Source organism: Ranitomeya variabilis, chromosome 3 (genome assembly GCF_051348905.1).
Source record: "Ranitomeya variabilis isolate aRanVar5 chromosome 3, aRanVar5.hap1, whole genome shotgun sequence".
NCBI classification, from domain to species: Eukaryota; Metazoa; Chordata; class Amphibia; order Anura; family Dendrobatidae; genus Ranitomeya; species Ranitomeya variabilis.
In genome coordinates this window covers 190,158,275-190,181,908 of record NC_135234.1, presented here as the reverse complement: position 1 = coordinate 190,181,908, position 23,634 = coordinate 190,158,275, and the positions used below count along the sequence as shown (strand labels likewise).

Here is a 23,634-nt window from a genome sequence, read left to right as displayed (position 1 = left end):
TATGATTGCTGAAGTCCTTCGCCGCAGACTGGTAGGTACCATGGATGTGACTACTAGCTGTTTCCGTGCGGTGTGTCTCGTCTGTCTCCCCCAGTGCATGTTTGGAAAGTATTCACCTCAGTTGTTTAATCACTATAAAGCGCCCGTCACACGGCACAATATTGCTGGTGACATCGCTAATAACTCCAGATGTTTTCATCGCTCATGTGACGTATGAGCGACGCTGGCCCGTGTGACAGGGCGCAGCAACCAGCGATTTGTTTTCTTGTTCGCTGATCGCTGGTTGATGATCATGAGCATTTCACTGGCAATAATTGAGTGTGGCAAAGTGTGCATCGCTGCGTGTGACAGGAGCTCAGCGATGTATTTTGTGCGATCTGCCATTCTGGAGATAGGGCTCGCTAGATCGCCCACAGCATCGCTGCTGCGTCGCATAGGAGTCCCTATGAGCGATATTGATAGGTGTGACGGGAAGCAAGCGATAATTTTACATCGCTCTATCGAATTCCCGTCAGCCTCTTCGCGCACAATATCGCAAGCAATATCGTGACGTGTGATGCCCGCTTATTAAGGTATAATTTTTTTTTAGGCACGTAAACAGCCAAAAAGGATTTGGGTGCATCCCATTCTGGAAGAACGTGACGAGAAGGGAACTTTTCAAAACCTATATCAGGACTTAAGAACGTAAGTTTGTACCCTGTTGGCCCCTAAAAATGTTTGGTCGGAAACATGCACCTTTTCTTCCAAAGCATGTTTTATTGCAACCTACTATCTTCCCCTTGCATCCCCCAATAGGGTATCCCTATAATCTCCTCCTTTGTAAGGGAACCTATAATATTTTTTTTCCGGTAATCCACATTGTTTGCTGTACGTTATTCCTGACACTCCTGTGAGTTCTTCTACCATAGATATAGAGTGCCTTCTATTCAGCAGTTCCCCTCGTAGTATATCTGATTTCTAGGGGGTGTCCTCTATTCATGGCAAGTGGGTGTTATGTAATGTGTATTGTTTTGTTTTCCATTATCAATGTACAAAATCAAAATAGATATGTACTTATCTACATCATTTTTGATCCAAAAATGTTTCCTACAGCTTTCCAGACCGATTCCAGCGGTTCACACGAATGAACATTCAGGATTTCGATTGCCTGCTGAATATAGTTTGTGAAGACTTGACTTTCCAGGATACGAGGATGCGGCAAGCGATCTCTGCGGAACAACGGCTGCTCATCACCTTGCGGTAAGTATAGTCATTAATGTAGAGTCGAACCTCAGTCTGCGAGTTCCTCGCAGACCGAGTTTCTTGAAAGACGAGTTTACTATCTGGCCAAAATCTGCTTCGATCAGCAAGCAGACTTCGGTCAGCGAGCAAATCTAGCCTCCCAATGTGCCCGCCATCAGCACTGATGGCGCGGCAGTATATGCCGCTCCATCAGCTGCTGAGTGCGCCCCGGCAACAGAGCTGCTGAGCGCGGCTGGATATACCGCGCACGTCAGCTGCTGAGCGTGCCCGGGCGCTGACTGAAGATCCACTCACCTGTCTTCAGTCTCCCCCGGGTCCAGCGATGTCTTATCCGGAGCGCAGCGGTGAGTATAATAATCACATCGTACGGCTAGGACCAGTGGTGATGTCAGAGGACATGTGACTTGTCAGATGACCGATCACATGTCCCCTGACATCACCACAGGTCCTGGCCGTACGATGTGCTTATTAAACTCACCTCTGCGCTCCTGAGAAGACATCGCTGGACCCGTGGGAGACTGAAGACAGGTGAGATGCCCTTATACTCACCCCGCTGCGCTCCGCTGGATGAAGACAGGTGAGTATGAGCATCTGGGGGCAGGCATGTAGCAGAGCCGGCTGTGTCCCTGCCCCCAGATGAGGTGTAGAACTGATCGTCTGCGTTTCAATGATTTCTTATGGAAATCATTGACTGTCCTGGAACGGATTATGCTCGTAGACCGAGGTGCAACTATATTCATGTTCCTACAACTGCCATATTAGATCACTTTTTATAAAACCAGGCTTGAAGCACATGATGGCAGTGACATAGGTTTATTTTTTTAAAACTGTTGTGTGTAGCTGGTCAGCAGTGTCATGTTTTAGATAGAAAGGAACATGTAGGTAGCTTCAATTAGAAAGGAAGCCCTTTTTTTTTTTTTTTTTTTTTTTTTATTACAGGATGTGTTGGTATTTTTTGTATGACTTTTGGGTTTCAGATTCTAAATTGTGTTTAGAAATTTGTTTACTATATAGTGTCCTTTTTCTTTTTTAGATTTCTGGCCACAGGAGAGAGCTACACATCACTGCACTTTCAATTCTGGGTTGGTATATCCACCATCTCCGGAATTGTGAGGAGCACATGTGACGTGCTTTGGAAAAAATTGCAGCCCATCGTGATGCCTTCCCCAACCGAGGAGACTTGGCTACAGGTTGCAGCAGGCTTTCAAGCTGTAGCCAATTTCCCAAACTGTGTGGGAGCACTGGATGGCAAACATGTAAGGGTGCAGAAGCCACCAGGATCTGGATCAGTGTACTTCAATTATAAAAAGTACTGTTCCGTGGTCCTCATGGCAGTGGCTGATGCACATTACAAGTTTGTCTCCATTGATGTTGGTGCACCAGGCAGTTGTGGGGATTCGGGGGTATTTGGAAGATCAGAGCTTGGTCAGCAAATTTTTCAAAATCACGGAACGCTCCCAGCCCCACAACCTCTGCCGGGTTCCACAGATCCAGTACCCTTCGTGTTGGTATCGGATGAGGCTTTTCCTCTGAAGCCAAACCTGCTGCGCCCATACCCACGGAGGGGACTGAATACCCAGCAGAGCATATTTAACTATCGGCTGAGCCGGGCACGTAGATATGTGGAGTGCGCCTTCGGAATCCTGAGTAGTCAGTGGAGGGTGTTGCACACAACTATCCAGTTGGAGGAGGAAACAGTTGGCAGTGTAATTAGAGCCTGCTGTGTTTTTCACAACTTTATGAGAGAACATGCATCCGAACCTGTAGATGAAACACAGCAGGCAGACCTTACTCCTTTCTTCTACATGTCAGCTGGTCGTCCATGCAACTCAGGTGTTAGTGTGAGGGAAACCTTCGCTAACTATTTTCAGAGTCCCGAAGGTGCCGTGCCCTGGCAATACTTCTTCTGTGTTGGTGTTGAGCAGCTGGACCCGCAGAGAGCCCAAGGAGAAAGTCCCACACCAACTTCATAGGAATTCAAGTCCCAGCAGCGATGAACATGTTGGCGCCATTTTTTGCCATGGTCGACAAATCAAAGAAGCAGACTACATCATAGTTAAAAGTTCAAATATTTATTTGTAGTAACTGTCAAAATTGAAAAACTTTTCTAATAAAATTGAGAATAGAATGATTTGTTGTTTTTTTTTGTTATTAACAAAATTCCACACGGAAACACTGTAAACATCCCCAAAATGGGATTATAAACCTGTGGATGTCCAAGTCCACTCATTAATTGCCGCCAGGAGGGCATGCTTCCAGCTTTCATTAGTATTGCGCAAGGCCCTTTCCTCGTCACCACTGACGGTGAGTCATTCGGCACTTGCGCAACACTAATCAGAGCTGGAAACATGCCCTCTTGGCGGAAACTGAGGAGTGGACTTGGACATCATGGCGTTTTAAACATGAAAAGCAACATTATGCCTACTGGTCCTCATATAGGCTTTGTGAATATGAGTAGTAGCTCCAGTCTGGATGGTGTTCTTCAGACTGGGCTACTACTCTGGATGTTGGTGCACCTGCAGCAGCACTTGGAGCAGATGGCAGAGGTCTATTGAATGCTGCTGCAGGTGCAAGAGGAGTCGGCGTCGGTGGATGCCAGATGTGGTTTAGTGAACAAACCATTTCTTCAAAGGTTGGATTTATATGCGGATACTTCTTAAAACATGTCACCGCCATTGAAAGATACGTCATGCAGGAGTCCTGGACCTCGGGGGACAGAGTACGCATTCTGGAAGCTAGAGCGGTTCCATATGCTGAGAATTGATCCTCTTCAGGTTGGCGCTCAATTAGAGAAATTGCCCTTGCCAAGGCAGCCGTCTCCTCATCCTCCTTTGAAGAGCCTCTTTTCCTCTTCCTCTGTGTTGAGGCTGGATGTGGAGGTGGTGTTGGTGGCGGTGGTAGCGGCGATGCCAATGAACTAGTCTCGGAGAGGGGCATATCATCATTTTGGGTAGAAGGGTCAGGCCTTGGCTCATTTGGAAGAGAGCTGGTAGCAGGCTGTGAAGCATGTTCATACACTGGAGTTGTTGCTGTGGCCGGGATTTCGGTCATCGGCTGGACATTGCCTATGGTTCTGTACAGAGAAACATCAAAACAATAGTTTTAATACATTTTATTTTCTATTCAAAATTAAAAACGTTACTGATACTTACGGTCGGTAATGTAGACTGCCGTATAAAAATTGGAGTTCCTGTTCAAAACGCCCTTGAGAAGCAGGTGCCGCAGAGCCACTTGGTGCTTCTGACCGTGACCGTCTAAATCTGTCCCTCACCGACCTCCAGCGGGTTTTCAAGGCTGAATCTAAAAAGTGAAAAATTGAACCTATTAATATACTATTCAACTAGATACAGACAAGAAATTCAAAAATACTCCTCCAAAATGGAAAATATTTACCAATTTCTGTTTGCCGCTCCTTTGTGTATGACTCGTACAGGGGATAGAGGGTGACACAGACCTTGTGCCAGGAAGCAGTTTTTGTATATTTGTTGGAAAACTCCCGGCACCCCTTATCCCAAAGACATGAGAAGTTTTGAACCTAAAAAAGGTAAAACATTAACTACTATTAGTTATACACACAAAATTTGACAAACTTGATAGAGGCAGAAAAAGTAACACAGGCTGCTGAGGAATGACAACCCCAACTGCTTGTTATTACCTTCACACGCATACGGGACACACACGCACAGGGGACAGAAAATCCGGTGAAGAGCGTTTTTTTTAATAAATATTTTGCTAGGTTTAAAACTCAATTGGAAATAAATAGGGATTCAACGCTTACGCCTTTTTATTACAAAAACAACACCCAAAAAAACAAACAAATGGGCCTTCCCTGCAAGACTGTGGATTCCCCGCTTTCACTGTGTAATGAATACGAAAAAAAAAATATTCAGAAAAGGGGGTATCCATGCAGGAGGTGGATTCCCTTCTTTCACAATTCAATGAAATTTTTTTTTTTTTTTTTAAAGAACGGGGGTTTCCATGCAGGATGGGGTATTCCCCGCTTTCACAATTTTATAAAAACCGCCAAAAAATTTTTAGATAAAAGGGGGTTTTCACAAAGGAACCCACTTTTGTTTTTAAATTTAATAAAAAAACCCCACAAATTTGGTTCCCCCATCCTGCAAGGGAACTCCATTGCCTTTTTTTAAAGAAGTTGTCCACTACTATAACCTTTTTTTTTTTTTTTTTTCATAAATCTTGCTATTATGGGCCACTGAAAACATCTACTGTGTTTATTTTAGCAATATTACCTTTTATCATGCTGTAGCAGCACATCTTAGTGCTGGATTCAGCTCTCATGGGGTTAATCGACAACTTCCTTTCTCCTGAGTCATTGTGCTCTAATACTACAAGTTCCATGATGCATTGCACTGCTACTAAGCCTGAACCTAGCACACCCACTCCAAAACACACCCCAACCCCTCCCTCCTCTCCCCCCTCTAGCTTCAAAAAGATTTATGTATGTATATAATATTTGTATGTATTTGTATGTATGTATATATTTGTGTACGTATGTAAGTGCCACGTATGTAAGTGCCACGTATATAAGTGCCATGTATGTAAGTGCCACGTGCCACGTATGTAAGTGCCACGTATGTAAGTGCCACGTATGTAAGTGCCACGTATGTAAGTGCCACGTATGTAAGTGCCATGTGCCACGTATTTAAGTGCCACGTATGTAAGTGTCACGTGCCACGTATTTAAGGACAATGGCTCCTGCAGTGCATCACTGAGGTTACTATAGTTCACTGGTCTCACTTTATGGCAAAAAGCTGCGTGGGAACTTTCTCATACAGCATGCCATAAAGTGAGACTAGGGACTATTTTCTCACAGGGGCGTAGGAATACATTGTGGGGAATACATTGTGGAAGGATACCTTCCTCCCCTCATTGTCTTCCTGGAGCCCCTGGAGAGTGGTTGCATCAGCAGATGCTCCTGTTCTCCACGGGAGATCGTCGTGGGACACTCGTTTTAATTGGATTTCTGCGGATCAGGGAGTATATTGGTTGTTTATTATTTTAATATTTTTTATGACACTGGCTTCGGGGATCAAAGTGACAAGTGATGGTGAGTATGTAATGTATGTTATATGTACTGTATGTCTGTATGTATGTACTGTATTTCTGTATGTATGCGCATGTCGTCGCATGCCATCGCATGGCGCATGGCGTCGCATGTCGTCGCATGTCGTCGTACGCCGTCGCATGGCGCATGCAGTCGCATGGCGCATGCCGCATGCCATCGCGTGGCGCATGGCGCATGCCGTTGCGTGGCGCATGTCGTCGCATGGCACATGCCGTTGCGTGGCGCATGTCGTCGCATGGCGGCGCATGTTCTGTATGTGTGTATGTACTGTATGTGTGTGTTTTTTTTTTGTTTTGTTTTTTTTTTACATTCAACACATTAGCCGGATGATGGGACTACTACTGTCCCATCATTGGCTACTGTGTCACTGACTGTCACTGTAGCAGGCAGAGCCCGAAGGGACTTGTAGTCCCATCGGACAATGCCTGCACACAGAGACACACACACACACACCAAAGACCACCCCACCCCCCGCAGCAGACCCAGCACAGACCCATACATACACACGGGGGGCGGGGCGGGGGGGGGGGGGGACACGGCACACACACAGGGCGCACACGGCACACACACAGTGGGGGGACACACGCACAGGGGGGGGCACACACGGGGGATACTTACCGTCTCGATCAGCAGCCCCACGTTTATGCTCATTCTGTTGAAGGACTCCATGCTGCTTCACTGGGGGGCGGGGGCTTCCCTCTTCCTGTCCGACGTCACGTCCGGTCCTGGGTGTCAACCCCTCCGTACAAAGACGCCGACACCCAGGACAAAGGCGCTGTGTGTGGACGGTAATATGGGGCCCTATGGGGATACGCAGACACGCCGCTGCGTAAAGAATTGACATGTCAATTCTTTTTACGCCGGCGTGTTTGCAGACAAAAGCGCTGCGTTTTTTTGCGGTGTGTCTGAACGGCAAAGTGAATTTCTCATTCACTTTGCCGGCAGACGAAAATGACATTGCGCATTTTTGAAAAGCGCCCGCAAAATAGCGCTCAAAAATGAGCTATGTCTGAAAGGAGCCTTACAATATGACTTAGGATAAAAGCCAAATCAGATCTCAATTCGCAGACACGGTGTTTCAGGCTGTTGGCCCTTGTCAGTGCAAAGTATGAGAACTGATTTGGCTAGGTGAGAGGCTCTGGACTGGGGTCTAAGGGGTAAAGTTTCTCCTTGTGGTTGTGGTTGCAAACACTTAAATTTGTCTCATATTACAATAAAAATGGAGAAGTGTTTGAAGAAATATGATGTGTCACAGGAGGCCAAACATTGCCGTAAGACAACTGACTGCAACAGAAGCTTCTTCCCTCTGCTCAGTCTGGAATACAACAAAATCGTTAAGCCCTACCTCACATCTAATCCCTAATTGTTCAGTCATTTACCCCTGAAAATGGAAGAGAAAATCCCTTGCATCTTTGGCACGATTTCTACAACATGGTTTGTTTTGGGAATATGCAGAAAATTCTGAAAATTCAGAAGGCAGTTTTGGTTCCCTTTTGTTAAAAGGGGATGCCCACTACTGGACCACCTTTGCTCAGTATAAATTGTTTGTAATCTCTATCGGACCCTGAATTGATTAAGCAAAGATGGTCCAGTAGTGGAGAATTCCTTTAATTTCTAGGCTTAATATTCCTTTAAATGTCCAAAGATTGTTGCTTTGCTGATAAATCACATCTTATCATACCGTACAGAATGTGTTTAACCAGCAAAGTATTCAAAATGTTTGGGGAGATCCTTACGTGTAAGGCTCTGTTCACAAGTCCAGTAGTTTTGGGACCATAAAAATGAAAATAAATTGTTCTAGTACAGGATCCATTCACATAAAATGTCTTCCGTTTAATTTCAGGCTGCAGTCTGTTCTTTAGCTGGATCAAGAAACTAAGCTTTATGTACAGCCAAATGAACAGATAGGATCAGTTTTTTTTTTAATCAATTAAATATGTAAAAAGGTTCATAACAGATGGTTTTCATTTTGCATTCATTTTTGCGCAGTTTGTAATGGATCCTTTTTTCCCTTATATACTGGATCTGTTACCAATGGCTGAGAATTGGACGTGTGAACAAAGCTTTATCAGCACCTTTTAAGTTCATTAACATATCTGTGAACATTTTATGTTAGTTGATTAAAATCTCACTTCTCCCAGGTTTCGTTATGGTTAGCGGACTGTGTGGGGAGAAGACAACATCCATGTCAGTGTAGGAATGTTCCCTGGTTCATGCTTGGCTAAGCATCAGTGATTGGAGCCCTGTTAATCAGCACGGCCCTCCTGCTTGTGAACATCTGATGACCCTGAACTGCATAGTCTGCCTGTCATTGTCGGTACGCCCTTCCTGAGCCACAAAAAGGGGCCTAATTAATGTATTCTTGTTCCCTTTCAGGAGGCTCTAACTCGCTCAGATTGGTTTTAATTATTGCATTAGAGAGGTTGCACAAAGGTTAACAGAATATGAATGCATTGGGATATCTTCCTCAGCTCAACTGCAAAGAGGAGAGGAAAGACTGCATGAAGGAGTTGGGAAGAGGAAGATAATGTTATATGCCATCGCCGCACTTTGCGTAAACAAAAGAAAAATTAAGATGGGAAAAACAAAAGCCTCATTAATTGAAAAAAAAATTCCAGTGAATTACGCAGTTCCTAGTTGCCGGTATACCTACCGGTAGCATGCTGCATGGTCAAATAAAAAATGCACATGGTTTTATAGCAAACTGCTTTGTGTTTTTGCCATGTGGCTCTTACAAAGTGAAACATGTTAAAAGAGCCTGTTTTTGAGAGGCAAGGCACATAACCAGTGGAAACATTTTACTTAAGCTCAGCAAAATCAGCCCTGCTTTGGAGGACAATTTATTCTCAAAAAAAAAAAAAAAAAAGGATTCTGACATGGCCCATACGTCAAAGAGGCTACTTGTATAGACATCAAAATGGATCAGTATTTGGACCAGGGATGACAGATGAGACCAGCTTCGTGCTGCGTTCCTCAGGGGTAATTCCTATTGTGGATGACTTCTACAGCTAAGGCTACTTTCACACTAGCGTCGTACGACAAATTGTTTTTCAACGCATCCGCTGCCCATTGTGAGGTGCGGGGAGGAGGGGGCGGAGTTCCTGCCACGGTCGGAAATGCTGGACACGACGCACCAAAGAACGTTACATGCAACGTTTTTTGGTGGCGACGGTCCGACGCAACCGTCGCACGGCGGTTGCGACATGTGGCAATGCGTCGCACTGCGCCGCTAATGCAAGTCAATGGAGAAAAAACGCATCCTGCAAGCACTTTTGCAGGATGCGTTTTTTCTACAAAACGACGCATAACGACGTGCAGTGCACAACGCTAGTGTGAAAGTAGCCTAAGCAGACGGCTCAGTTTTTATGCTGTATATGTGGCCAGCCAAGAACTATACATCTTTTCTCTAAAGCTTCTACTTTCTAAACCTCGTATCAATGGGGATATACAAACTCACTTTCTGCCACATATTAAAAATAGACGATTGGTCCTCTACCACCATGACCTCCAAAGCGTTAGACATTGCTCCTCTGCAATTCCACGCATGACATGTATTGTAAATAGTCTTTTCTCCTCTCCTACTAAGAAGCACCAGAGACCCTACAAAGGGGTGTTCTAATTTTGGACATTATGGCATACCCACAGAACACGCAATAAAGGTCTACTAGATACAAGATTACCCAGTATTGTAGCGTCTGCAGTGAGAGAAGAGGTGATCGTGGACATGAACTACAAAAACAGCATTGGAGCCTAGGGTTTACTCTCAGTACACAGAAGAGGGACTCAAAAGTGATATGTACAATTATATATCTATACGTGAGGGCAAAAATCCTTTATTTCCACCTATTATGAAATTATAACCTTTATTGGATAATACTAAAACTGAATCTCATTTCTCTCAAGTGAAAGTTAACATGAAAAAAAAAAGCAGCCTGTATTCCACCCTCCACCCTTCATCAGGTAAGAAATCCGGTGACTGCTGAAGTAGAGCTGATGGCATCCGTAACTACTGGAGTGAAGTGGACAGCATTGTCATTTGAGACAATTTTTATAACTCGGGCAAGGGTGCAACATGAGAACTGTTGTAGCCACAGAGCTATACCGTGACTACTAGGATAGGCAATCTAATTCTAAAAGGGAAAATCCTGATTAGCGCAGCGTAGAATTGCACATGGAAAATGGTCTTTTCACATTTAAAAATGTCATTGATAAAACCCAAAATGCCTTGCTACGTTTTACTTTAATTTTTTTATCTCCAGGAAACCTAAAAATACAAATACATTGCTAACTCTACAACTTGCACTTTAACAGATAGAATACAAAAAAAAAAAATCACTTACAGAGTCACAAGATTTGCAAGCCCCTTAAATACACCTTCTGCAATATGATTTATTCTGTTATCCCCAAGGTTCAGTTTTTCCAGTGAGTCAAGTCCGACAAATGCAAACTCAGCCAAACGGTTCAGCTGGTTGTTTGACAGGTCTCTGGGGGGACGCAAAGGAAAAAAGACAGACCATGAGATAGACTGCACAAGCTGAAATAACACTGAATTACCAGCTTACAACAGTAAAGAGCAGGACATGGCATCTATGTTCACACACATTGATTTCCTATGGAAAAATAACCCATCTTCATTACAGTATTCTTGTCTTGAGATGCTAGTCTTGTAGAAGGAACACATATGGTGGTCTTTAAAATCTGAAGGTGCTGGTTAGCATTGTAAAAATCTTGGGAGGTAAATTCCAAATAAATCAGCCAGTAGAATGATAAAACCTATGCTTTTATTACAGGTAAATGTCGATAGTTCTAAGACAAAGGAAAATTCAAGAGTGGAATCTAACAAAGTCTGAGAAATAAGCCATATAAAGAAGGAGGCACTTTAACACTTACAGATCCAAGAGATTCTGGCAGAACTCCCACGCATCTGGGCTGATCCTGTTGACAGCATTTTGACTTATGTAAAGCTGTTGTAGTGACCGCAGTCCATAGAGCCAGCCTTTGTTAATATCGGTGACATTATTATATTCCAACTCCCTGCAAGAGATGAAATCAGATTAGACTAAGAATGACGACAACATGTTATGCATTCTATTGGTCAATGTAACAAAAGGCCCACTACTGCTTTTCGATCATGATTAAAGTCCTAGACAACAAAAATAGCTAAGTTCACATGTCCAGTAATGATTCGTTACATCAGATCCAGCAAAAATCCATTAGGAAAAAAGTTGTGCTGATAACTTTAGTTCGTTATCCACCAAGTGTTCTCTGCCGGATCAGTTTCTTAACATTGGAGTCAATAGACAATGGATCCGTTAATGGCACATCCGTTGTCGTCTATTGGTAACGGATTCGTTCTAACGGACAATTACTGGACATATCAAGCCTAGACCAAACAATGGTTAATTGCCGTGCTGAAACAGATAAAATGAAAGGTTAATACTATTCTGCCAGTCTGCATACAGAAAGATGGATGGAAACATTATGCAGCCATGCCTAGTAGTACTAAGACCTGCAAAGAAAATGCCAAAGTGAACAAGGAGTCTTTGTCCAAAGTCCTAGCTGTGAGCTGAAAGACCTGAGGAAATTAAGAGATTTGTGGGAAATAAAACATTCAGTAAGTTGCTTTCTGCTCTTGCGAGTCCATGGGTGGGCCTACTTTGTGGCCGACAACTCTGTATACGCCGTAATACAGGGAAGGATGTGTAACACTGAATCGGACCACCTACTGGTCACCCAAGTACAGAAAGAGCAGGGGTTCCAAGTCTGATTTATTGCTTTTCACAACTTTAAAGGGAACCTGTCATTAACACTATTGAAACAAAAGTGGTGTGGGATAGAGCAGTATATATTTTTATAGATACCCAAGACAGCACAATAAGTTATGCCAATGCACAAATATTTGCCTTTAATATCATGTAATTTAGGTTTGCAAGTGCACTGGGGAGCACAATCCCTGCACTTACAGTCTATGGCTCATAGACTTGCCAGCGTAGCCCCCCTCTTCTAGATTAATATCGGAGACAAACTCAGCATAACATGACTTTGCTTTGCAGTGTCCGACTAGAAGAAGGGAGTGTCACTGGCATGTAGCATGCCGATACACCCAAAACCGCAAACAATGAAAGCGAGAGTCGGCACAAAAAGATGAAACGGTCATAGGTGGTCTCTGTCATAATGTTTCTCATTGCCCCATCCTGCACTGCGTCTGCTTACACAGGGTTAGTGTTACCGACAGGCTCCAAAGTGCAACCAAGCTTTCTTCAATGGGAGACCTTCTCTTTCTAATAACCAGTGCCCTAATAAGAAATCCCATTAAACGTACCACATATGATATGGCAGCATTACAATTATAAGTCAACAGTTAAGTCTTAAGGCCCCGTCTCACTAAGCGATTTACCAACGATCACGACCAGCGATACGACCTGGCCGTGATCGTTGGTAAGTCGCTGTGTGGTCGCTGGGGAGCTGTCACACAGACAGCTCTCTCCAGCGACCAACGATCAGGGGAACGACTTCGGCATCGTTGAAACTGTCTTCAACGATGCCGAAGTCCCCCTGCAGCACCCGGGTAACCAGGGTAAACATCGGGTTACTAAGCGCAGGGCCGCGCTTAGTAACCCGATGTTTACCCTGGTTACCAAAAAAAACAAACACTACATACTCGCCTTTCGGTGTCCAGGTCCCTTGCCGTCTGCTTCCTGCTCTGACTGAGATCCGGCCGTACAGTGAGAGCAGAGCGCAGCGGTGACGTCACTGCTGTGCTCTCACTTCTCACTGTACGGCCGGCAGTCAGTGAGAGCAGGAAGCAGACGGCAAGGGACCTGGACACCGAAAGGCGAGTATGTACTGTTTGTTTTTTTTTACATTTACGCTGGTAACCAGGGTAAACATCGGGTTACTAAGCGCGGCCCTGCGCTTAGTAACCCGATGTTTACCCTGGTTACCAGTGAAGACATCGCTGGATCGGTGTCACACACACCGATTCAGCGATGTCAGCGGGGCCTCAACGACCAAAAAAAGGTCCAGGCCATTCCGACACGACCAGCGATCTCACAGCAGGGGCCTGATCGCTGGTACGTGTCACACATAGCGAGATCGCTATGGAGGTCTCTGTTGCGTCACAAAACTTGTGACTCAGCAGCGATCTCGCTAGCGATCTCGCTATGTGTGACGGGGCCTTTAGAAATTAGACAATGGGCTGTACAGAAATAGAAAGCTAGAAAGCAGCGGGTGTGAGAAAGACAGACATCAACTTCACTTATACTTAAATATCTGGAAATAGGACAATGATGCCAACAACAAATAGGTTTGGCTAGAATGGGTGCTCTTTGATCGGTCTCAGACTACCTTGCAGCTGAATCTGTAACCAATGCAGATATTTGCATTTCAATGGGTAAAATCAGCTCTGAAACAGAATAGCATGCAGAGTACATGAAAATTCACAGCATGTCCTGAAAAAGTCCCAACAGAACATGGCCTCATCTGCTAAGTGTAGATCCTGATCATTGTTGAGATGACCCTGAAATAAGCCACTTACAGCTGTTCCATGTTGTCCAATCCAAAAAACGCACCATCCATTAGTTTGCTAATTCCATTTCTCTGCATTTTTAAAGATTTCAGCAAGTCCAGGCCTTGAAACGTCAGGCTCTCCACAACCTGAATGCGATTACGCCTCAATTCACTGGCAATGAAGAAAAGAGGGGGGAAAAAGATGAAAGTAACAAAATTAGCTACACAATCTCTATTAAAAATAATAATCAGATGATGCAACTATGACATATTGGTCATCCCAATGAGCACAGAACATGCCACATCGCACCCAAAAGTCAATAAAAAGGCCCTTGCTAATGTACCTCAGTCCCCTCATTCACAACCAATATATTGATCAGTCCATCACCAAGGCAGAACCAAAACGGTTCTTTTACATATTTTCTCCCACATATAGTGTCCCAATAAGGTCATATGAGACTTTTGGGGACTTTTCTTAATCCAACAAACCTTAAATATTCCCAGCAATAAAATGTGTTAGGCAATTGTCAAACCACAAAATAAGCATCACTGCAGCTCATAGGTTTGCACTGTACCAATTGCTGGAGATAGATGAAAATCCGACCACACTAGACGCTCGTTCAGACAAGCTGCTGTGTGGTCTATGAAAAAGCCACTGAAAGACAGGCGAGCCCCTCTAATCTCCACAAAAACAAAGTGATGGGCAGACCAAACTCAGACATCTCCTGCAAGGATCGGTGAGATAGAGCCCCCCTACACATTAGGGTCTGTTAAATCTTGATACTGGTAGGCTTGGCCAACATTAGCTTAATGCAGAGATATCAAACTTAACCCCTTCATGACCTTGGGATTTTCCGTTTTTCCGTGCTCGATTTTCGCTCCCCTTCTTCCCAGAGCCATAACTTTTTTATTTTTCCGTCAACATGGTCATGTGAGGGCTTATTTTTTGAGGGACGAGTTGTACTTTTGAACGACATCATTGGTTTTACCATGACGTGTACTAGAAAATGGGAAAAAAATTCCAAGTGTGGTGAAATTACAAAAAAAGTGCAATCACATGCGTGTTTTTTGTTTGGCTTTTTTGCTAGGTTCACTAAATGCTAAAACTGACCTAAAATTATGATTCTCCAGGTCATTACGAGTTCATAGGCACCAAACATGTCTAGGTTATTTTTTATCTGCAGTAAGTGGTGAAAAAAATTCCAAACTTTGCTAAAAAGAAAAAAATTATAATAATAATTGCGCCATTTCCGATACCCGTAGCGTCTCCATTTTTCCGGATCTCGGGTCAGGTGAGGGCTTATTTTTTGCGTGCCGAGCTGACGTTCTTAGTGATACCATTTTGGTGCAGATATGTTCTTTTGATCGCCTGTTATTGCATTTTAATGCAATGTTGCGGCGACCAAAAAAACGTAGTTCTAGTGTATCGAATTTTTTTCTTGCTACACCGTTTAGCGATCAGGTTAATCCTTTTTTTTTTATTGATAGATCAGGCGATTCTGAGCTCGGCGATACCAAACATGTGTATGTTTGATTTTATTTTTATTGGGGTTTTTTTGAACGGGGCGAAAGGGGGGTGATTTAAACTTTAATATTTTTTTATTTCATATTTTTTTAAATTTTTTTTTTTTTTTTTTACTTTTGCCATGCTTCACCAGCCTCCATGGGAGGCTAGAAGCTGGCATAGCCTGATCGGCTCTGCTACATAGCAGCGATCAACAGATCGCTCCTATGTAGCTTAATTACAGGCTTGCTATTCGCGCCGACCACAGGGTGGCGCTCACAGCAAGCCGGCATCAGCAACCATAGGGGTGTCAAGGAAACCTCTGGTTGCTATGCCGACGCATCGCTGACCCCGATCATGTGACGGGGGTCAGCGATGAGCGCATTTCCAGCTGCACGGCCAGAAGTGGTAGTTAAATGCCGCTGTCAGCGTTTGACAGTGGCATTTAACTAGTTAAAAGCGGCATGGAACGCTGTTCCACTCGCCGCTATTGCATGCACATGTCAGCTGTTCAAAACAGCTGACATGTCGCGGCTTTGATGTGGGCTCACAGCCGGAGCCCACATCAAAGCAGGGGATCTGACTTTGGACGTACTATAACGTCCGAGGTCAGAAAGGGGTTAAATACAGAGGGCCAAAATTAAAAGCTTGTAGAAAGTCACAGGCCAACCATGATATTTATTAAAAATTATCTATAATTGAAGTTTTCCTTGTCAAATAGAACGATTAACTTTTTCACACAAAGTTAAAGGCGTTGTCCCACGAACAAAGTACATTTTAATTAATAGATCTTAAAATAACATTACTCCAACATTGTATGATGCCAACAAACGTGCCCCCCAAACAAAGCAAGATAGCCCCACAGTGAATTTCTCTACACGCAAGGTATGATGACCATACTGTATCCTCCCCCCCTCAATCCACTAGGGTCAGGTGAGCTGAGTATCGTTACCCTATAACAGTATGATTCCCCAACTATAATCCTAACTTCCATGCAATATAAGGGGCCCCCACATTGCCTTCCATACAGGATAATGGGCCACACAGAGCTCCACACAGTATAACGGCCCCCACATTAAAATACATACTCTCCTTTCTCAGTTCCCGCGCTGCTCCGATCTCATGGTGTCTTCTGATCCTCTGCACATCGGGAGCGTTTTAATGACGTCATCATGCCTGCTGCACTGAGACTTCAGACACAGAGGTAGGAATGATGGGAAAGGGATCGTTAGTAGTGATGAGCGAATATACTCAATACTCGAGATTTCCCGAGCACGCTCGGGGGTCCTCCGAAATTTAGTTTTTCTTGCCGCAGCTGAATGATTTACATCTGTCAGCCAGCATAAGTACATGTGGGGGTTGCCTGGTTGCTAGGGAATCCCCACATGTAATTATGCTGGCTAACAGATGTAAGTCATTCAGCTGCGGCAAGAAAAACTAAATCTCCAAGCACTAAAAAATACTAGAAGGACCCCCGAGCGTGCTCGGGTAAATCTCGAGTAACGAGTATATTCGCTCATCACTAATCGTTAGCTGACGCTCCCTCCTCCATCATTGCTTTCAACTGTATAGGCATAAAGAATGCGGATACAGTTGAAAGTGCAATGCCGGATGGGTCTCCCCTTTCCTCGCCGGCGTCATGGACCAAATATACTCACCTCGCTGGTCATAGTTTGATTTATGTAGTCTAATGTGTATGGGGGTCTTAAGGCTGAGAAGGTAACTGTCCAGCTTTGTCTTCACAGGACACGGTCAGCTACTGCTCAGCTTGTCGAGTCACATCTAGACTAGCCTAATGTTTAAATACAATGGGTGATCTGCAAATAGTTTATGAATAAAAGAAATAAAATGCAAATTAATTAGAAAGAAGATCCTGTATTTTGGCCCATGTGCCAGGTATTCTTCCCCTAAGCAAGGGATCTGTGCCCAAACAGTGCAGCTAGATTATTAAATAATCCGACAGCACCTCAAATGACTAATCACAAAGGAAGGAACGTCACAATCACAAAATAAGATATACTTGAAGACACTGCACTTACAGGTGTTGCAGATTTGGGAGTTTCAAGCTTTTCGGTTGAATCACACTGATCTTGTTCTTGTTCAGTTTTAAAACTATTAATGATCCAGACAAATTGTCAAAAGAACCAACTTCCAAAGTTGTAATTCTATTGTTGCTCAGGTTTCTAGGAGGAAGGAAAAAAGTTAGCTTGGGTATAGGAAGACTTATCGAACTATAATAGATAAGAATTCCACAAAATAAACACAAATTAATAGTACAGATAAAAATAAGAAACTTTGCAATATAGGTTATCAGAGAAATCTGATTCTTTCTCCTCCTGGATGGATCTTTCAGTCTTAATTCATGGGTAACATTTGTATTGAGTGAACACAGATCGGAAATGATAGTTGGAGCTTTTAACATTCTATGGAGGATGGAGGAGCTAGAGGCGGACAGACATTCTGCTGCCGTTCTACTGAGACGACAGTAAGACTATCTACCCATGTTGCAGAATGTGTGCAGAATTTTCCTGATCAAAACTGGACGCCATTCGCAGGAATTCCGCTCACGTTTTTTTCCGGAGCGTCCCAATACAATTATACAGCGGCAAAATCGCTGAAATTCCAATGAAAAAAAAAAAATAATGAACATGATGCATTTTTTTTTGTGGAATAAAAAAGCAGTATGGGCACAACAATGCAGAATTCCATTAAAAATAATGGAATGCGTTTAGTAAGCGTTTTCACAGCGAAAAAACGCGAAAAAAGCGCAAAGTGTGCACATAGCCTTACAGTTCTCCAAAGAACTTTTTGAACACAAGTATTGGGAAAACTGAAACATTAATCCAGGTGCAAAAAGAAGTAGATTTCTCCAAGATATATTACAAACTTCTTGTTTTCATGTCTACTATTGAGCTGTGAAAAAAATTAACACAACGGTTACCCTTTAAAGCACTACTCCAGTGTCCAGTGTGTTTTTTTATTTTACTTTCACCACTGAAGTCTTGCTTGTAATCCAAGGTCTCTAGACTTTACTCTTAAACTGAGCTGTCGCCAACTTCACCTTTTACCAGTCTCTCCTGTTGGTCTCCATCAGTATGTGACCCGCCAGATCTCTCCTGTGTTTCATTGAGTGACCCAGAGGTGAAAACTCAATACAAGTCTATGCAACCATCCCTCTGGCTCTCAGACTTCTAGGGAGAGCTTGTGATCGTAACTTCTGACTCCCAGCCAGTCAGATGTTGCGATTATGGTGCTGCAGGACTGGAGAGGGGCTGAAAAAAAGGTGAAAATTAGTGATAAGCGAGTGTACTCGTTGCTCGGGTTTTCCGAGCACGCTCGGGTGACCTCCGAGTATTTGTGACTGCTCGGAGATTTAGTTTTCATAGGGGCAGCTGAATGATTTACAGCTACTAGACAGCTTGATTACAAGTGGGGATTCCCTGGCAACCAGGCAACCCCCACATGTGCTCAGCCTGGCAGGTAGCTGTAAATCATTCAGCTGCCACGATGAAAACTAAATCTCTGAGCAGTCACAAATACTCGGAGGTCACCCGAGCAACGAGTACACTCGCTTATCACTAGTGAAAATGCCTAAGGGCAGGTACCTTTGACTTGAAAAATCACTCCAGTGCCGAAAGAAACCTTCACTGAAGAGGTGCTTTATAACAACTGTTCAACAAAGACAATAAAAAAAAAAAAACACATAATGCAAGTCATTAAGTATAATACATTAGCTGGTATTTATGCTCCTTTTTATCCAAGCTGTGATCTGTGACTACACCTCATCTACAGAGGGCTTACAGGTACGGTAATTTGAGGGAGATTGGGATAGCCAGAGACACACCTCTTGTGTAACGATTGGCTAAGATGCTGCCCTCTCTACAGATCTGCCTTCTTGGATTGGCTGCTGTTAAATCAATCACTGGCTCGCTAACTTTTCTCCTCCACCAGCAGAGATGGGGTCAATCGCATACAGTCAACATTACACTCCTTTTAGCTTGAAAAGACCTTGATTAGAAGAAGAGAGTAATTGGGAGTAAACTGACTCATGAAGGACCTCAGAGCTGGCTCACGCTTTCTTAGGGTGTGAAAACCTTGATTTTTTCTTCTATGGGAAATTAATTATGACGCCAATCTTCTTAAGGGCTAAAGCCGGGAACAAGGAAGATGAGTAACGTGATTCTTTTTCTTCATAAACTAAAATGATTAATGACCCTTCTGAAAAGCTGTGTGAACTTTGCAAAGTGTTCACATGTGGTTCAGTGACGCATCAGGAGTGGAACAGGCACCTATTTTTCCTGATTAGAGTGGAATTTGAATTAAAAGAACACGGAGCGCAATCAAAACTTTACAGAGACAAATTGCACACTGAATAAAATACGAAAGGTCATGCAATGATAATTTAGTCACTTTGAATGGTTCAGTTCATTTGTGTTCAAGCAATAAAAAGCTGTATTAAGCCACAAATCACAAACGCAAAATCAGAGTTTGTAGTTTACAGATATTCCGAAATAGAAATCTGATCCTGTACTGGACTGGCCATCCATCCGCTCTAGTTACAGACTAGCTGGATGAGATCTAATCAGTGGAGATTCATTTGCAGACAGTTTTTGTGGCTGGATGATCACACGGAGCCCATTTACACTTGTCGCTGGACCTATTTTACTGCACTTACCAGCATGCCTTTAATGATAAAATAATGCACTTACCAGCATGCCTTTAATGATAAAATAATGGGCTAATGCTTGCTATTAAAGTTCTACAAATATTAAGCTTGTGAAAATCTTTACACAAGGCTGTACTAAATATCTACTCTGGTAAAAATAATTTAAAATTAATCTGACTCTGCATTCTTAAAGCAGGTTCTCCGCAAGCCTTCTACTTTATAGCTTAGCTCTTTGTATTGCAGACCTCCCTTTTTCCTAATATGTTTGGTCTGCCAATGTTAGTAAAACACCAGAAATGCAGTCCAAACAACATGGCTGCCAGCTCACATTGAGGTGTATTCACTTGCTGCAGTCACTTTGCAGTATCTTAAACAATTCTTCCAAAACTGAATCAAAAACCGCAATAAACCACAATGTCACTTGTCACTCCCCTTCCCCCTTTAAACCATTGACTAAGCATAGCCTGTAAATCCTGAGTAAGATATTCAAGTTCACCATCTCTCTATCGGCTCACCAAGTGGACATTGGCAGGGAGAAAGTAAAGGGCTGATGTAGCTTTCCTCTTATTCTGTCATTTTTTTTTTATATGTCTAGCCTATAGGTAAATAAAACTACCAAGAAATTTTAGGGTTTTTGTAATTTTTTTTTTAAAGACTAAAATCTTAAAACTTATACAATACGGTAAAAATATGGAGATGCTTTTAAGTGGATCACTTGAGGTACTGTAGGCAACATTATATCAATCTCCAAAGTCATACTGATAGGGAATCTAGATTGTGTCTGTATAATGTCTGGAAAGCGCTGTGGACTATGATTTCACTACACAAGTTAGTAAAAATAAATACATTTCTACGGTGCTAAACCTGCTCATAGTTTTTTCATGAAAAACAACCTTAGGGGAAAAAAAACATTACAAAAATAAAGACAAACTAAATCACTCACAAATGCTTCAGAGGAATCCTTGGGAAAAATGTGTTTTTGATTTCCATAAGAAGATTGGAGCTCAGGTCCAAGGTTTCCAGTGAAAGATACTGCTGAAGCAAATCACCATTCAACTCAGAAATTTTATTATGTACCCTATTGCAAGGCGAAAAAATAAACACGTCAATTAAACATTAAGTCTGGAAAAGTTTATACAAAGCTAATATTTATTACAAAGCTAATATTTAAAACGTTGCATCAGGGATTCCCACTTACACATGTGAAAGTGAGCCCAGCTGGCAAGATCCTGTCGACCAGTGCCTACCAGGATGCATACATGGCCAGTAAGTCAGTCAGTCAGTCTCTCTCTCTCTCTCTATATATATATCATTCCCACAGAGCCATCCCTCTCTACCACGGCGTCTCCATAACTTCTTATAATCTATACGTGTGTTCTAAGCGGCACCTCTTGACAAGTCACCATCTCCCCTCAACATCTGACGTGGCATGTTCTATACAGTGTAAGAGGTGTCTTCCATTGGCCTCTAAAAAAGTAATCTACGGTGAAGAAACAACATTATAGAAGAAAAAAAAAAAAAAGGCCTAAAAGCTCCATTCACAGAGCCGATTTTCATGTTGTGGACTTAAAGGCATAGAGTACTAATTTAAATCTACATAATTTATGTTCTGTCCACGTAATAAAAAATGTTTTAAGTTATACTTACAATGAGAGAAGCGTGATGTTAGATGTTGGCTCTCCCAGGTGAGGAATTGCAGTTAACTCATTGTAATTCATTTTCCTGAGGTGTACACAATATAAAACAAAATCAAAGATGTTGTAACAGCTAAGAAAATGTATGGCTCAATCAACAATCAAAAGTATACGAATAAAGGCATTGTCCACTATTAGGACAACCCCTTCTTAATCTAAATGTTTGGCCCCGATAAAATAATAAAGCCAATACTCCCCTCCAGTGCCATCGCTGATCCCGCAGTTTCGGCACTCGCTCTGCCCCGGGGCTGTGATGTGGTGTGGTAACAGATGACGCCAGCGCCTAATCTACCCACAATCCCGCCCTGAAACACCCAGGAAACTGAAATTTATCATGATGAATTAATGAAAACCAGGCTGCAGATTTTTACACTAAAGGTAGGTGGTATTAAATCAGTATGACAGCATCGTTCTGCCCATACCTTTAGTATAACATGGATTATATTAATGACAGGTTCTCTTTAAGGGACTAACAGCCAGGTACAGCATGTCCCAAGATGTAGCTGTAGGAGAGGGGAACCCCATAAATTAGGCAGTGTATTTGCTGTACACACAGCACTCCGTGAAACAACCCCAGACTGCAGGGCCAGGAGCTCTCCAATGGATGCTAACAAGTTGTATCAGGCTTCAAGAAGACAATTTCACTTTTATTGAGTAATAACAGTAAGTTTGCAAAAATATAAGTGACTAATACCACACACACAAAAAAAAAAAAAAAAAAAAAGAGAAGGACTCCGGCATGATGAATGTGGCTCTCCACTGGCAATGAGTAATACGAGCGCTAGGATTGAGGACATTCTAGGACTTTTCAGTTTGCACAATTTTCTAAAGATAAAGGTTACATTAATTTGTATGCATTTTTCTTTTACGAACTTTTAGTGTGATCAAAGCCTTAGTGACCAGACCTGACTCGTGCGATAAACGTGCTCCTGTAGCTACAGATGACCCATTCCACCCAGCCCAGTGATGCAGAAGAGTAAAATGATATTGCACTTACACCTCCTGCAGCGAGTACAATTCAGGCACCAGGCTGCTGTTGGATATAGTCAACCAGTTGTGGCTGATCTCCCTAAAGAGGAAAAAAAAGTTGAATATCAGTCACGTGCTACAGAACAATCTCCTGGAATAATGACAATGCTCACTGCCTTGTAATGTACGCTGGACTAGTGAACACCGTGGGTTAACACTTCACCCAAGGCAAGGACAAGTATTTTCCTGCTAATAACAAATAGGCTACTTTCACACTGGCGTTAACTGCATTCCGTCACAATGCGTCGTTTTGCCGAAAAAACGCATCCTGCAAAAGTGTTTGCAGGATGCGTTTTTTCGCCATTGATTAACATGAAGCGACGCATTGTGACGGATTGCCACACGTCGCACCCGTCGTGTGACGAATGCGTCGTGCAGTGGCGGACCGTCGGGAGCAAAAAACGCTACATGTAACGTTTTTTGCTCCTGACGGTCCGCTTTTTCCAACCGCGCATGCGCGGCCGGAACTCCGCCCCCACCTCCCCGCACCTCACAATGGGGCAGCGGATGCGTTGGAAAAATGCATCCGCTGCCCCCGTTGTGCGGCGGAGACCACGCTAGCGTCTGGAACGTCGGCCCGACGCACAGCGACGGGTTGTTCCCGATGCTAGTGTGAAAGTAGCCTCAGTATGTCATTTAGAACCATAAATTCGAGAGGCTCTCCTTTAGGAAACAATAGGAACACGCCACATTTTTTTCGGAGACATCCAGAGTTTCAGGTTGGCCCTATATGGGTGCCTAGATGAGACTTGGTACAACTCCACATCTATTGGCCTTACCTAATGCTAGAGCAAGCTAATTGATCAAATATAAATCTCCGTGAATGTATTGCAAATGCCAAAATCAAAGGATTTTACTAAAGTATATATATATATATATATATATATATATATATATATATATA

General features: G+C 43.1%; 1 protein-coding gene across 1 annotated transcript in view; it reads right to left on the bottom strand.

Annotated features, from left to right (window-relative positions):
• LRIG2 (leucine rich repeats and immunoglobulin like domains 2) overlaps positions 1-23,634 on the bottom strand; it is a 109,740-nt gene that overhangs the window by 35,973 nt on the left and 50,133 nt on the right. Inside the window, exons 2-8 of the mRNA XM_077294927.1 lie at positions 22,699-22,770; positions 21,655-21,729; positions 20,951-21,085; positions 17,381-17,524; positions 13,866-14,009; positions 11,219-11,362; positions 10,669-10,812 (exon numbers count right to left, since the gene is read on the bottom strand). Of these exons, the coding sequence (XP_077151042.1) occupies positions 10,669-10,812; positions 11,219-11,362; positions 13,866-14,009; positions 17,381-17,524; positions 20,951-21,085; positions 21,655-21,729; positions 22,699-22,770 (858 nt within the window). The remainder of the gene's footprint in view (positions 1-10,668; positions 10,813-11,218; positions 11,363-13,865; positions 14,010-17,380; positions 17,525-20,950; positions 21,086-21,654; positions 21,730-22,698; positions 22,771-23,634) is intronic.